This window comes from Lissotriton vulgaris, chromosome 10, assembly GCF_964263255.1.
Source record: "Lissotriton vulgaris chromosome 10, aLisVul1.2, whole genome shotgun sequence".
In the NCBI taxonomy this organism is placed as follows: Eukaryota; Metazoa; Chordata; class Amphibia; order Caudata; family Salamandridae; genus Lissotriton; species Lissotriton vulgaris.
In genome coordinates, this window is record NC_141698.1 from 539,773,234 (window position 1) to 539,786,437 (window position 13,204).

The following is a 13,204-nucleotide window of genomic DNA, read 5'->3' on the forward strand; positions in this document are numbered from 1 at the left end:
ATGGTTTCCACGCTGCAAGAAATATTACTTTGCCACCTCTCATACCCTAAAGCTATAAATCAGCACATAACAAGCTCGGTGGGAGGTTAATGTGTAAATATATGGACAAATAACTGTTACATCAATTGTGGCTGGCTTCCGCCTTTGACTCACTTCTACTTTTGAGCTGCTTAGCGCCAGGATGCCTGCAAGGTGATAGTGCGCTCTATAAATTGAATGAATAAATAATACATAAATAGTATACACTATACAGGCACCATTTAGATCATGTCGGGAAGCACATGCTTTCATCGTCAAGCGCATGGCAATGGCCATACTATTCTGTCAAGAACAGAATACATTGAGTTCGTATGTCTATATAGTGCACGTATACCAAGTATACCAAGTGCCATGACGGTATAATTGGTGGGATTTCCCGTTAAAAGCGGCATAAATAGAATGTTACCCAGGCCCGGCCCATACATCTTTACATTGCACATGGCATGCTACGACTCGTCTGTAGGGAATAGGCTCTAGTGATGAAATATAGAGCACATACATTACATTGTAGAGGCTATCATGTCTTCTATGGAGATATTTGCAGCAATCGGGGGAAAGTGTGCATAGTCCTTGGATATACAGAACACCACACACAATAAACTTACCTTTACATTACACAACATTAAACTAAAGATGTATGCCATTAATACTGATATGGACAAAAAGACATGGATATTAACAAAACATAACACAACAAAAATATGTATCCAGTATTGGTGCAGAACTTACTCTCGTTGCACACAAGGTCATGGACATTATATAGCAGAGTAACAGAAAAAGCATTTATAGTTAGATTAGATTAAAAGTTTATAAAGCGCCTGGTTACTCCAATGGAGTGTCTCAGCGCTAAGAATTCTTCTTCTTCGACAGTATGCAGAACAGACTCCACTACCTGCAACACTGTTAAGTGATCAAAACCAAGGGCCTCATTTATGAGGCTGTGTGTCACTTTTACGCTGCCGGTGCGTCATTTTTTGTGACGCACGAGTGGCGTAAAAAATGCGCCTTGTTGCGCCATATTTACAAAGTGACGCATCTACGTAGATGCGTCACTTTGTAAACTCCTGTGCTACATTATACCTATGCCTGGTATAATGTATGCAGGGGGGCCGTTCTGATGCAAGAAAGGGTCATAGAAGTGATGCAGTGAAATCTATAAGATTTCACTGCGCCACTTCTAGAACGCAAATGCATCAATTTCTTACGCCTGCCTCACAGCAGGCATAAGACTGACGCAGGTCCTTTCACATGGGGCTTGCCCCATGTGAAAGGATACATTAATGGGGCTGCGTCACTTTTGTGACACACTCCAGCAATGGGTCACTTTTGAGCCATACAGATACGTCAGAAATACTGATGTATCTGTAACTCCTTGCGCCATGATGCGTCACACTGTAAATATGATGCATCATTGGTGTCGCAAGGAGGACGCAATGAAAAGTGATACATCGCTGTTTTCACGCAGCGATTCGTCACTTTTCATAAATGAGGCCCTAAGTTTTTAGCTTCCTTCAGAACAGCACTTCTGTGGGCTGCATCCTAAGAGCAAGAGGCAGCTGGTTCCACATTTTTGCTGCATAGTTTATCGGATACATTACTTACAGCGCTTTCACGTATGTAGGAATAAAACAATTGCCCATAATTGTGTGTGTGTGTGTGTGTGTGTGTGTGTGTGTGTGTGTGGGTGGGTGTGTGTGTGTGTGGGTGTACGTGTATGTGTATACCTATTTGCTAAAAGTAAATTCAACATGGCATTGTTGCGGTAAATAAAGATCATTTCGATTTTAGAACAACGGCTACATGAGTCGGACGGGGCAGAAAATATGCCCCAGCATCAAAATAAAAATGGACCTCATTAGTGAATTAAAAGGCTGAAAAAGTGGCCCATGTTTGCAAATTTTGGCAATTTTAACTTGTAGAGACAAGGTATGTTGGTGTTTTGCAAGGTATGGAAGATGTCATGTATTTGAGCATGAAACAGGCAATGTTTGTTTTAGGATCAGGGAAATCGAGTGTAAATAAAATGTCCCAGAAGACCATAAGACGGCCCCAACCAGCCAAAAAGCAGACCCACTCATTGACCTTTTAAGACCAGCCCATCAGACACTGCCTGATTGACCTATAGGCTCGAACGACCCTGACGGCAACCGTTGGTGAGGTTGTGTATGTGTTCAACAATGCAAGAGTGTGCATAGGAAAGAAGAAGGGAGTGGTCTCACTACATTTATGGAGACACTTGAGGAGACCTGGGGCTGTAGAAACTGTCCCTCTGCCCTTGTTTAAAAATGCATAAGGAGGTGGCTGCGGTGAGGTCCAGAAAATGAGAAGTCTAGTGCAGAGGAGGCAGTTGACGTAACAAAATGATCTAGAACTTGAGGCCAGTTGATTTAGTGGCTGTGAGTCTGTGTTGGAACAGCATGTTTGAGAAAGGTGAGATGGGCAACATCCTGGGCATATGTAATGTCTTTGTAGAGCACACATAGGAGTCAGGACGTATATACTGTACTAGAGCTTAAAATAGGCTGGAGATGTCAAAGAGGTATATGAACACACAGCCCTTCTGTCTGTCATGCGGATGAGCTACATTGGTCTGTGTCACTGGGAAGATTGTCTATTTATGGGATGACTAGTTAATCTATTCAATGGAAGTACCCTATAGGGTGAAAAATAGGAAGAAATTATCTCTACTCATGCAATGATTGGGTTAGGATGGGAAAAGAGGTCTATGCATGGAGTGACAGCTCGATATATACGAAGGAGGTGGTCGCTTAGGAGTTTCCAGAGAGTATTTATGATGGAAGCCGAGACATTGAGTTGTAAGTCCTTGGTTACAGTCAGCTGCACATTCGTAGAGCAACTGGTCTACATCATAAAGTCAGATACCAAGTGTCAGGAGTAGATTTACAGAGGTAGTGGTTAGTCAATCAGCGACTCAACAGCATCTGCTGATCTGCTCCTGCGCGACCGACTGAGCTATTCACCTGGTCTGTGAGTGACTCCTTACTATATACAAAGGAGCTGCCCAGGTACAGGGTCTTCCGGTGAAACCTACTTTTCTGCAATTCGGTTAAAACCAATCAATTAGATACGCAGCAAAATCATCCCTTGTGGGGTACATTGATTTCATCTGGGATCAGTGCTTGAAATCTGCAGCTACTGTCAAATACTGAGTAGCTGCACTTCCATAACTTAAAAAGAAGAGTCCCTAGCGCCACCGGAGCATCACTTTCTTTTACACTACGGTGGTGCTGTGTGCTGGCCCATATTTACAAGGCCACGCAAAGCCACCCATCGTGCCTTTTCAAGGCCTTGTAAATGTCATCCCTTTTCACGCATCACTTTGTGTGAAAGGGACGTGCAATGGGTGTTGCTGTTGGTGTTCCACTGCAATACTCATTGCTTTTTGACACTGCCACAGACTTACAAAGATCTGTAAATGTAAGGCAGCGCCAACAACTAATGCCATTGAAAAGAAGGCATTAGAGTGGCGCAACAAGGAGAAATAATTGTATTCCTCCTCGTTTTTTGCTCTTTCTATGTGTGCTGCATTATGCAGCAAACATAGAAGGAGCTACATTACCTTTAATGATTGTTTCAGGAAGTTGTCCCTTCCTGCACATAAATAATCATCCTTGCACCATGGCGCAAGGGTGTCTCCGCTAGCGCTAGCCAGCTTTTTTAGTACCGGAGCAGGGAAAAATAGAGGGGTTCACTGTATTCTTGTGAATACCGCACATCCCTGCGTTTTTTTCAATGACACAGCGTGGCACTGCTAAATTGCTTGCAGCGCAACGCTTCATCATTGTTTTGTAAATATGTCCCCAAGTTTCCTATTCAAAGCCCAAACCATCAGCCATTATCAAGCCGGTTTTGCCTCCTAGAGACTTGTACCAAGTGCTTGACTTTGTATATTGTTGTATGTATATAAACTTCTCACAAAAAGCTGCTTTTAAACCTGCTTTCACATACATTGCTGTGTGCATTCACCAGAGTAATAGCTTGCAACAGAACTAGGGTAGATCATCCACAATATCCTTTATATCAATTATTAGATTCACATTAGAGCCTTGAATAGGACAACGAGGTCAATATGGATGTGTTGGACTGCCTCATCTTTAATGAAATGGCTTACAAGGGACTGATATTTTTCCTGTTTTCCTTCTCTGTAGAATATTCTGTTTCTTGGAGACTTCAATTCCGACTGTAACTACGTTAGAAAAGGTGACTGGTGCAAGATCCGCCTGCGCACGGACGAAAGCTTCCTGTGGCTGATTCCGGACAATATGGATACCACCGTGTCACACACCGACTGCGCTTACGACAGGTGAGGAAGCAGTTATACCTGCTAATGAAATCACTGTTCTAGATTCTAATACTGCGAGAAAAGCCGCCTTCAGCCCTCACTTATAGTCCATGCAATTGATGTCACTGCATAGTCCTGCAATACAATTGATAATGCTGTGATTTTGTTACCGTGACGTAAAATCACTATCCAGATAGCAGAACTCCTCTTTTTGACCTAAAGCTCACCACCAGGAGAAGAAAACTTTGCTGCTTTGATCTTCTAAATTGACATCTGTGGTATCAATGCTCATAATTTTAGTTGGCTTGAATACCTGAGCAGAAGCCATGGAAAGCTCTTGTACAAAAACATACTTGAAGGTTTGAGAGGACCTGGAGGGTAGAGTCAAAATAGCTATTAAGATCAAGAGCCACACAGTGGCTTCATTTATTAAAGTGCACTATGGTGAAATATCTCCCTTTCAGATGAGGTGGTCCAACCACCATCTAGTCCGTCTTTCAGTCTCCCGACCAGGGACCTTCAGACACTGAACAACATGATATTCTCCAGATTCATTATTAGTCAAATTTTTTAGCTGCTCAACAAGTGGCCCCCACACCTGTCCATCATTAGAGACAACCATAGAACCAAATAAGAATCTGAGCAATAAATAGTTCACTCTAACAAAAATTTAAATGCAGCAAAAAGAATAGATTGGAGTGACATTATCCCAGAGACTGAAATTAATTGTGTGAGATTACTAAGAACATATAACACCCAACTACATAATGCCTACAGGGCTTAAATCAATGCGACAACAGACTCCACGCTGAAGCAAATATAACTCTTCCATATTGTAAAAGGACTCTGGAAACCGATGCCAGTTTAGATTGTGGTCATTTCATGCAATGAACCCAGCAAACCTATCCTGGTCTATTTTATTAAAAAAGATTCATCTGATCTGTGTTTTTAAAAAGCAAAAACATCGGCTACTATTTCAAGAGCCCAGCTAAGAAACAGTTTGCCAGAATGTTAGTAGAAGAAAATACTCATGGTACTACTTGGACTTTTGCCTGGCAATACAAGGTATTCTTTGCCGCTATGCACCTCATTACAAGCCAGAGGGGCGGGGGAATGGACCAGTTTTTCCCCATTCCCTGGAGTGAAAGATGCCGGTGGTACAAGTAACTTGAAAGGCTAAGTAAATCTGTCCCATTATAGCCTTAGAGTCTGCCTCAGCGGGCTCTACCAGCCGTTAAAGGCCCACTCCAGCGTTAACAACGGAGCGGGCCTTTAATGGCCGGCATAGCCCGCAATGGAGGGCTCTGAGGCTATTAGAACATTCCGCCTCTAAAGGGCAGAATGCTCAAATTTTTTAAACAAAGATCTCACGGAGCCCGAGGGCGTTAAAATCCTCTTGGCCCCACGAGGCCTTTGTTCACAGCAACAGCTGTGAACATGCATTAGAATGTTGATGCTATGGGCTTCTACCGGCCATTAGAAGACCAGAGCACTCATTTTGTCTTCAATGGAGCGCTCAGAATTTCAATATTTGAATATCAGTTAGACTCTGAGGGTCCACTCAGAAATTAGGAAAACCAATAGAATCAGTAATCCCGGTTCAGGTCCCAGTAATTCCTCATTTAGCAACTGATATATCTGGAGATATCAGCTGCTGGCGGTGCGACGTTCACACACAGCGGATCCTAAGATCCTAATTGGAAGATTAGAACAAATGGGGATGAGATCTGGCAATGACCTACTTACTTTCTTGTCTGATTGGCTGACACAAGGTGCAGTTTCTCCACCTTTCTTCATCCTTTGTTGCCACCACATCAGGTTTTGCCATGTGATCAGCTTTCTCACACTCTAACATTACCTATGTCCTCCAGATGTGAAAGTAACTGAATACTTTACCATTGTAGAACTCCGCTGCCACTACTCAGCTCATTTTTTTAATCCAGCCTTCTACATCCACCACAAAATGTAACTTTGCCTGGTCCTTGGTTATAATAGGCACATGGATGGCCAAGACTAAACTATGGCTTAATGGTATAAAGACAGGGATCTTGAAGATAGGGATGACAGAATAACTTGCCCCCATGAGATCTGACCAATGAACTAGGTGGGCACTTGTCCAAAGCTTGGATGTTTACTGAAAAAATCCTGTGAACCTATATTGACATGAATTGTCCCGGATTCCCTAAATAAGGAACACAAGTTAAGGTCATCTCTAACTAAAATGCCTGCCCATGATTGTTTCCCCTCCCATGTATTCTGCAGTATCAAACACTATGAAGGTAAGCTGTCTCCAAAGTAAGGCCAGCATGAATAATTTTTCAAACCTCATGTTTCCCCTTTTCGCTGCAGGATTGTTGCCAGTGGCTGTGAAATGAGAGAGTCGATTGTTCCTGGCTCCGCCGGTGTGTTCAATTTCCAAGAAGTCTACGGTCTCACCGACGAGGAGGTACAAAGACTGCCTTTGCTGTTATTCCTTTGCTTTACTTACCTTCGCAGCTACAAGGCCGCTTGCAAAGTATTCCTCACCCCAGTCAAAAAATGTTCAGTACTCTCCCCTCTTTTGGTTTCTATGTTAAAAACAGTCCTCTTTATGCTGTATGATCTCTTCTGCGTCAATAATCAGGGCGATCATACCAGAAATCGTCTGTCTTCCACATCAATCTCCAGGAAGCCCTCCCACAAAGTCCCACCTCCATGTGGGGATGGTATGAGTTCAGGCTTCTGGGGTCTCTTTCTGGGTGGTAGCGCATGCTCAGTTCACAGCACGCGTTCCACTCTTGGATCAACATTGATGTAACATTGTTCGTACCAATTTCATTCACTAGGCTGAAGTGACAGATAAACATACTATTATCCTAGACATAGATGAATACTCTGTATTATTTTGCTGTATGGTTGGATGTCCTATTAAAAATGATCTCCTGTAAGCTAACATCTCAATGCTTCCCAATGCTTTGTGTCCACCTGTGGAACACATTCCCACCCCATACACCCACCTTCCTCCAATCCACCACACCTGATGCGTCTCATCCCATCTGCTGCCTCACAGGGGAGTTGATGCAAGAATTCCCTTCTTAAGGGCAGGCTCTCCTCTTTGTGTTTTTACTTCATGTGGGAACCCATGCGCAAAATGTCTTGGCCAGTGGTGTTGTACATAGGTCCAGGTGGGCGAGCACCATGCATGATTTCCTGAATAAGCACTGCCTACGCAAAAGAGGTCCTTTTCATATCCTTTCATGGAATTTTAACTCATGAGGAAATCTTAAAAGAGCACCACCTTCACTTGATGCCCCAGTCTAGATTAATGAAGGCGCAATGCCATCCTTGGATCTTGCTTCACTGTCGGAATAGTCCACAGCGCTTCCAGGACCACGCAAATCTGTCCATGTCAATTTCTTTAGGGCCTATAAAGAAGGCTGCTTGCTTCTTCCTTAGAAGGGGTGCATGGACTTCCTTCATGTACTCTTCAGTCCACCATTTCAGACAGCAAATACAGGTTCCTTTTTCTGGGACACACCTCAGCTTGGTCTTTGCTGCTTCACTAGAAAAGGTCTTGTTCAACCCATTTCATTTCTGGCAAAGACGGCCTTGGTGTTGAAGCGGGGGGGGGGTACACTGTCCACTTCTAATTTATAATCCCTGCCTTTAGTCTTGGACTGGAGAGAAACAGACATCATGAGATAGGTGTGTGATGCAGTCTTTCCCTGAGCCTCCTACTTTCTTCCCCCAAGTACAGGCTAAAAATAGAAGACACACACCGTGGAGGTACATGGGACAAATCAATCACCCACCACACTAGGTGGTAAAAGGTGTTCATAGTCCAATCTGGTAAACATTGATGTACACCTACAGTTCGAGGACAACAAAGGCATCTTTTGTTATTCAAGTCGATTTTGGGTGCAGATACAAGACAATTTCCACACTCTTACATGTTTCCAATCTCTCTCCTTATAGGCCCTGGCGATCAGTGACCATTTCCCGGTCGAGGTGGACTTGAAACTGGCCTAAAGTCACCAGCTCTGACAATTGCTGCTTTAATACTCTGGTACCTTGGACTTTAGAGATGGGAATTGTTGCAGGTCACTGCTGTCGATCCCTCACCAGATTGGATTTAATTTACTCAAAGAAAACGGGGACTAGCAGGAAAAATGGATACACTTCGCCAACAATAACAATAATGTGAAGGATGTTGAGCTTGAACCAGTATCCCGAGTGAATGCAAAAAGAAAATATTTTTAATGTATTTATGACAGGGTTGGTGGGTGCAATTAATGGGTTCCTGTAACATAATGAGAAAATTGTGTGTAGTGCAACAAAAATAAGGGGCACACTCTCCTTTCTTCAGTGTCCTCCTAACACAGGCCAAATGGCACAAGAAAAGCCAAATGCAGGGCAAATACACCTTTTTGATGAAGACAAATGTAATTTAAGTTAAGAAATTACTTTTTCCAAGGATTTGGGACCGGATGAATTAATATGTGGTTGCAAAATAGTGGTTGAAAACTGCGACCAGTATTTTGCGACCATTAAAGATTTTTAAAAACCGACCTATGTACTAATGATTTGATTCTTAAAAATCAAATCAGAATCATAGTAGGTCACAACCAACCCATCTCATTAATATTAATGAGGTAGGTCGCAAACTATGACTCACTAAGATTGTACGCCATCACATGGATGGTGGCCTGCTGAGGTCTGTGACCGCATTTCAGAAAAATACAGGGGCATATTACCAAGCAATAGCGATTGGTTAGAGACAATAAATTACCGCTGAGCTGCGGCGATTTTTATCGCAGATAAACCTTGGTATTACCAAGGTTTATCGCAAATGCGATAAAAATCGGCCGCAATGCATGAATATCGCTGAAAAGTCCGCGATATTCATGCATTACCGAGCTAATGCTCTAAGCCATGTTATCCACCTCCCATTAGATAACATGGCTAAGAACTGCTCAGGGCAGGAGTTAGCTTTTGGAGATATTCGCGCTTAGCGCGAATTTCTCCATAAGTTGGTAATAGGAGATAGCGATGTTAGCGACTGTTTCCAGTCGCTAACATCTTGGCATGCCCACTTTGCATGTCATTAGGGATAAATATCACTGACATGCAAAGTGGGGCCCAAGATGGTCGCTATCTCCTACTAGCTGTCGCTAACTGGTGTTAGCGACAGCTAGGTAATAGGGAGATTATTTTATCTCCGCTTTCTTGGCTTTTAAAGCCAAAAAAGCGGAGATAAACCCCCTTGATAACATGCCCCACACTTTATTTTATATATGGACCACTGTTTACTCCCAAACACATTATTTTTTACATTCACAAATGGGAAGGGATCCTCAAGGGTCCCCTTCCCATTTGTGAATGGATTACCACCCCAACTTGGACACTGGTAACTTTTCAAAGGCTTAAGACTGCTATCTCAGTCTTAAACCGTTAAAAACACATGGATAGAAATCGCTATTTGGAGGGAAAGTCTACAGCATATTCATTTCAAGTACATTGCTAAAAGTAGTTTTTCGGTTGCAAATTCTGAATCAGAGAGTTTGCAACAAAAAAACGACTTTGTAAATCCTTCCTGTGGTTCATAGAGGCCAAGCAGTGTTTTTTTTGTGCCAGTGTTTTTCAGTCATTTGAACCCACACTTAATTGTCAACACTGGCACTTATGACAGTCTGCCACAAGGTGGCACTGTTTGTCTAATTTATAGATGAGCAAAAAATGCTGTGTATTACTTCAATATACATTAAATATTATGACTATCAACCTCCCAAGCCATTATAGCTTTGGGGACCTGAAATTGCCTGAATTGTCACACTTGTAGGTGTGTGATAGATAAAAGTTGTGTGTAGCACTGGCAGGATAAATGGGTAGTGCAACTTGCAGTGGCCTCCTAACAAGGACCCTGCACTTTCATTATTTTACAAACTAAGCAGTGGGGCCACGCAACCTTAATGGTGACACTCATCACCAACATATTAGGTAAATATAGGTGATGGACCAATTTCTTACCGTAGGCATTCTTAAAACTGCAACAATACTCCAGTTTGACTTAAGACACTGTGAACACAGGAAACAAGGGATGTGAATTCTGTTGTATGGTATTTCCTAGATCATTTCGAGACAGCACAATTGTATTAATAATCATGTCCAACAATGCTAATAATGTAGGAGCGGAGTCAAAGCACATGTTTTTGTTTCTGTTCAGTGAATTACTTTGATGTAATAGGTTTACAATATAATATTTTAATAATGAAATTATGTATTACTATTCAACGACTTTTTAGCTCTTAGTCTTACATTATACCTACCACACATAATCTACCCATTCTACCACATCTAACCTACCATACTGTATGTGCCAACCACTCTTAACCCAAAATACACCCCTAACATACATTCCCTCCTACCATAACTACCTTATGTACCTTACCCACCTACCATAAATAACCACTGTACCCATCTTTGTTACCACATCTTCCTTCTCATCTAATAAATCCATATTTGTAAAGCGTGAACTACTCACCCTTACAGGTCTCAAGGTGCTGGGGGCCGTTGTGGAAATACAGGGCCTGATGTAGGTAAATCTCATTTACCGACTCTAGAATACCGAATTTTACCGATTCGGTATTCTAGATTCGGTAAATGAGATGTAGGTAATATTTCGGTAATTTTTACTGAATCGGTGTGATTCGGTAATTACTGAATCGATATTTACCGATTCGGTAATTGCCATTGATTCCTATGGGCCTTGAGGCCCATAGGAATCAATGTCAATTCAATGTCAAATCAATGTCAATGTCAAATACCGATTCAGTAAAATTACCGAATTGTCAAGGGGGACAGTGTGTCACTTTGACACCCTGTTGCACCCCTGATTCTGGCTTGTGAGCCATGTAACACACATACATGCCCTTAGGGCATGTCTGTGTGCCACATGGCACAGGTGTACATGCACAGATGTGCATGTACACTGGAATTCGTTATTTACCAGGAAATATTATTTTGTGGTAAATAACGAATTCTTAAGGGCCTGTGGCACTGTTTTCAGTGCCACCTACATCTAGATTTACCGATTTGGTAAATGTACAGATTCTGTATTTTACCAAATCGGTAAATTTACTGAATCGGTAAAATTTAAGGCCCCTACATCTCAATCACCAAATACCGGTATTTGGCGACCTATATCTGGCCCTAAGGGCCCGATGTAGGTAAATCTCATTTACCGACTCTAGAACACCGAATTTTACCGATTCGGTAAATGAGATGTAGGTAATAATTCGGTAATTTTTACAGAATCGGTATGATTCGGTAATTACCGAATCGGTAAATACCGATTCGGTAAAATTACCGAATTGTCAAGGGGGACAGGGTGTCACTTGACACCCTGTTGCACCCCTGATTCTGGCTTGTGTGCCACACATACATGCCCTTAGGGCATGTCTGTGTGCCACATGGCACAGGTGTACATGCACAGATGTGCATGTACACTGGAATTCCTTATTTACCACAAAATATTATTTTGTGGTAAATAACGAATTCTTAAGGGCCTGTGGCTCTGTTTTCAGTGCCACCTACATCTAGATTTACCGATTCGGGAAATTTACTGATTCGGTACTTTACTGAATAGGTACAATTTAAGGCCCCTACATCTCAATCACCAAATACCGGTCGGTACCGGCCGAAATCGGCCATTACCGACCGGTATTCGGCTACCTACATCTGGCCCTAAGTGAGCTATTGCCCAGAGTCACACAGTGCTGAGCTGAGCTGCCGCCAGAGCCAGGGATCGAACCGTAGACCCTGTGCTCCAAAGTCAGCTGCCCTGGCTGCTGCCCCACACCTCTCCACCTCTAATACACCTGCTTAATAATCATGCTTCCATACCTAACCTACCATACCATACCATACCTACCTGACATACATTACCTACCTCAGCCTCTGCAGTGCATACATTGTATGACTGACATGAGGTGCCAGTTTTGTGAAAAAGGATGAAAGCTATTAAATATGACAACATTGAGGAAATGACCAGACATGTCCTTGATGTGGGAAAATTGTGTTTTCGAAGAGATGCATCCCGGTAGTTAGTAAAACATGTGATTAAACTTAAGTGACCAACATGTACTAATCACATGCTTCTCATATGAAAACGATGTGTATTATAACATCAATTAATATTCAAGAAACACCGTACAAACTAAAAAGCATCAGGGATAACACTTTGCAAACATACATGCTACAATAACATAAACCTACTGCCACGGTCAAAAATATCGTTGTCCCTCGAAACACTAACACTAACCATACTAAATTACAATTCTATTAACTTCAACTCTAACACATCAAAACTATTAAAACACAGTTAACACATGTACTTACAGTCTTCCAGTATTTCCTTTCTGCTTCACTAACTTGTGATTATTGTACAGTTAAATGATTTGTATTATTAAACTAAACATATGCTTACCAAAGTATTACTTTATTTACCAAAAACAATACAATCTGCTTTCTATTTCCGTTGTAAATCATAGTTTTTATTATTTCTATTCAAACGCTGCAAGTGCATGAATCTAACTATCAAAATTCAAATGTGTTGATCTCTTGAATAAAAAAATATCACTGAAGATCTTTCTGTTTCAACATGATTCGCAACAAAGCGAAAACGTACTATATACACCGTGAAACGCAGTGCATTCATTTGTAACACCTTAAAAAACAGCTATCACGTGACTTACCACGAGACAGCGCAGACTCTCCAGGGCTGAAGGCAGGTTTAAGGAGGAAACTGACAGCTCTCGAAATCAATATAGACTGCTGAAAAGTCTTGGAAGCAAAGTCTGACTTGGAAAGAACTCCATCCCGAAG

General features: G+C 42.0%; 1 protein-coding gene across 3 annotated transcripts in view; it reads left to right on the forward strand.

The window, feature by feature from the left end:
* Window positions 1-12,960, forward strand: part of DNASE1L2 (deoxyribonuclease 1 like 2) — a 76,766-nt gene extending 63,806 nt beyond the window's left edge. The window contains exons 7-11 of one of the 3 annotated variants that reach the window (XM_086939838.1): window positions 4,209-4,363; window positions 6,692-6,788; window positions 8,297-9,243; window positions 9,289-10,917; window positions 12,070-12,960. In XM_086939838.1, coding sequence (XP_086795964.1) covers window positions 4,209-4,363; window positions 6,692-6,788; window positions 8,297-8,350 — 306 coding nt within the window. In that variant the 3' untranslated portion in view covers window positions 8,351-9,243; window positions 9,289-10,917; window positions 12,070-12,960. Of the gene's footprint in view, window positions 1-4,208; window positions 4,364-6,691; window positions 6,789-8,296; window positions 10,918-12,069 lie in introns of all 3 variants that reach the window. The other 2 variants (XM_086939836.1, XM_086939837.1) reach the window with 2 other exon arrangements.
* The last annotated feature ends 244 nt before the right edge of the window (window positions 12,961-13,204 follow it).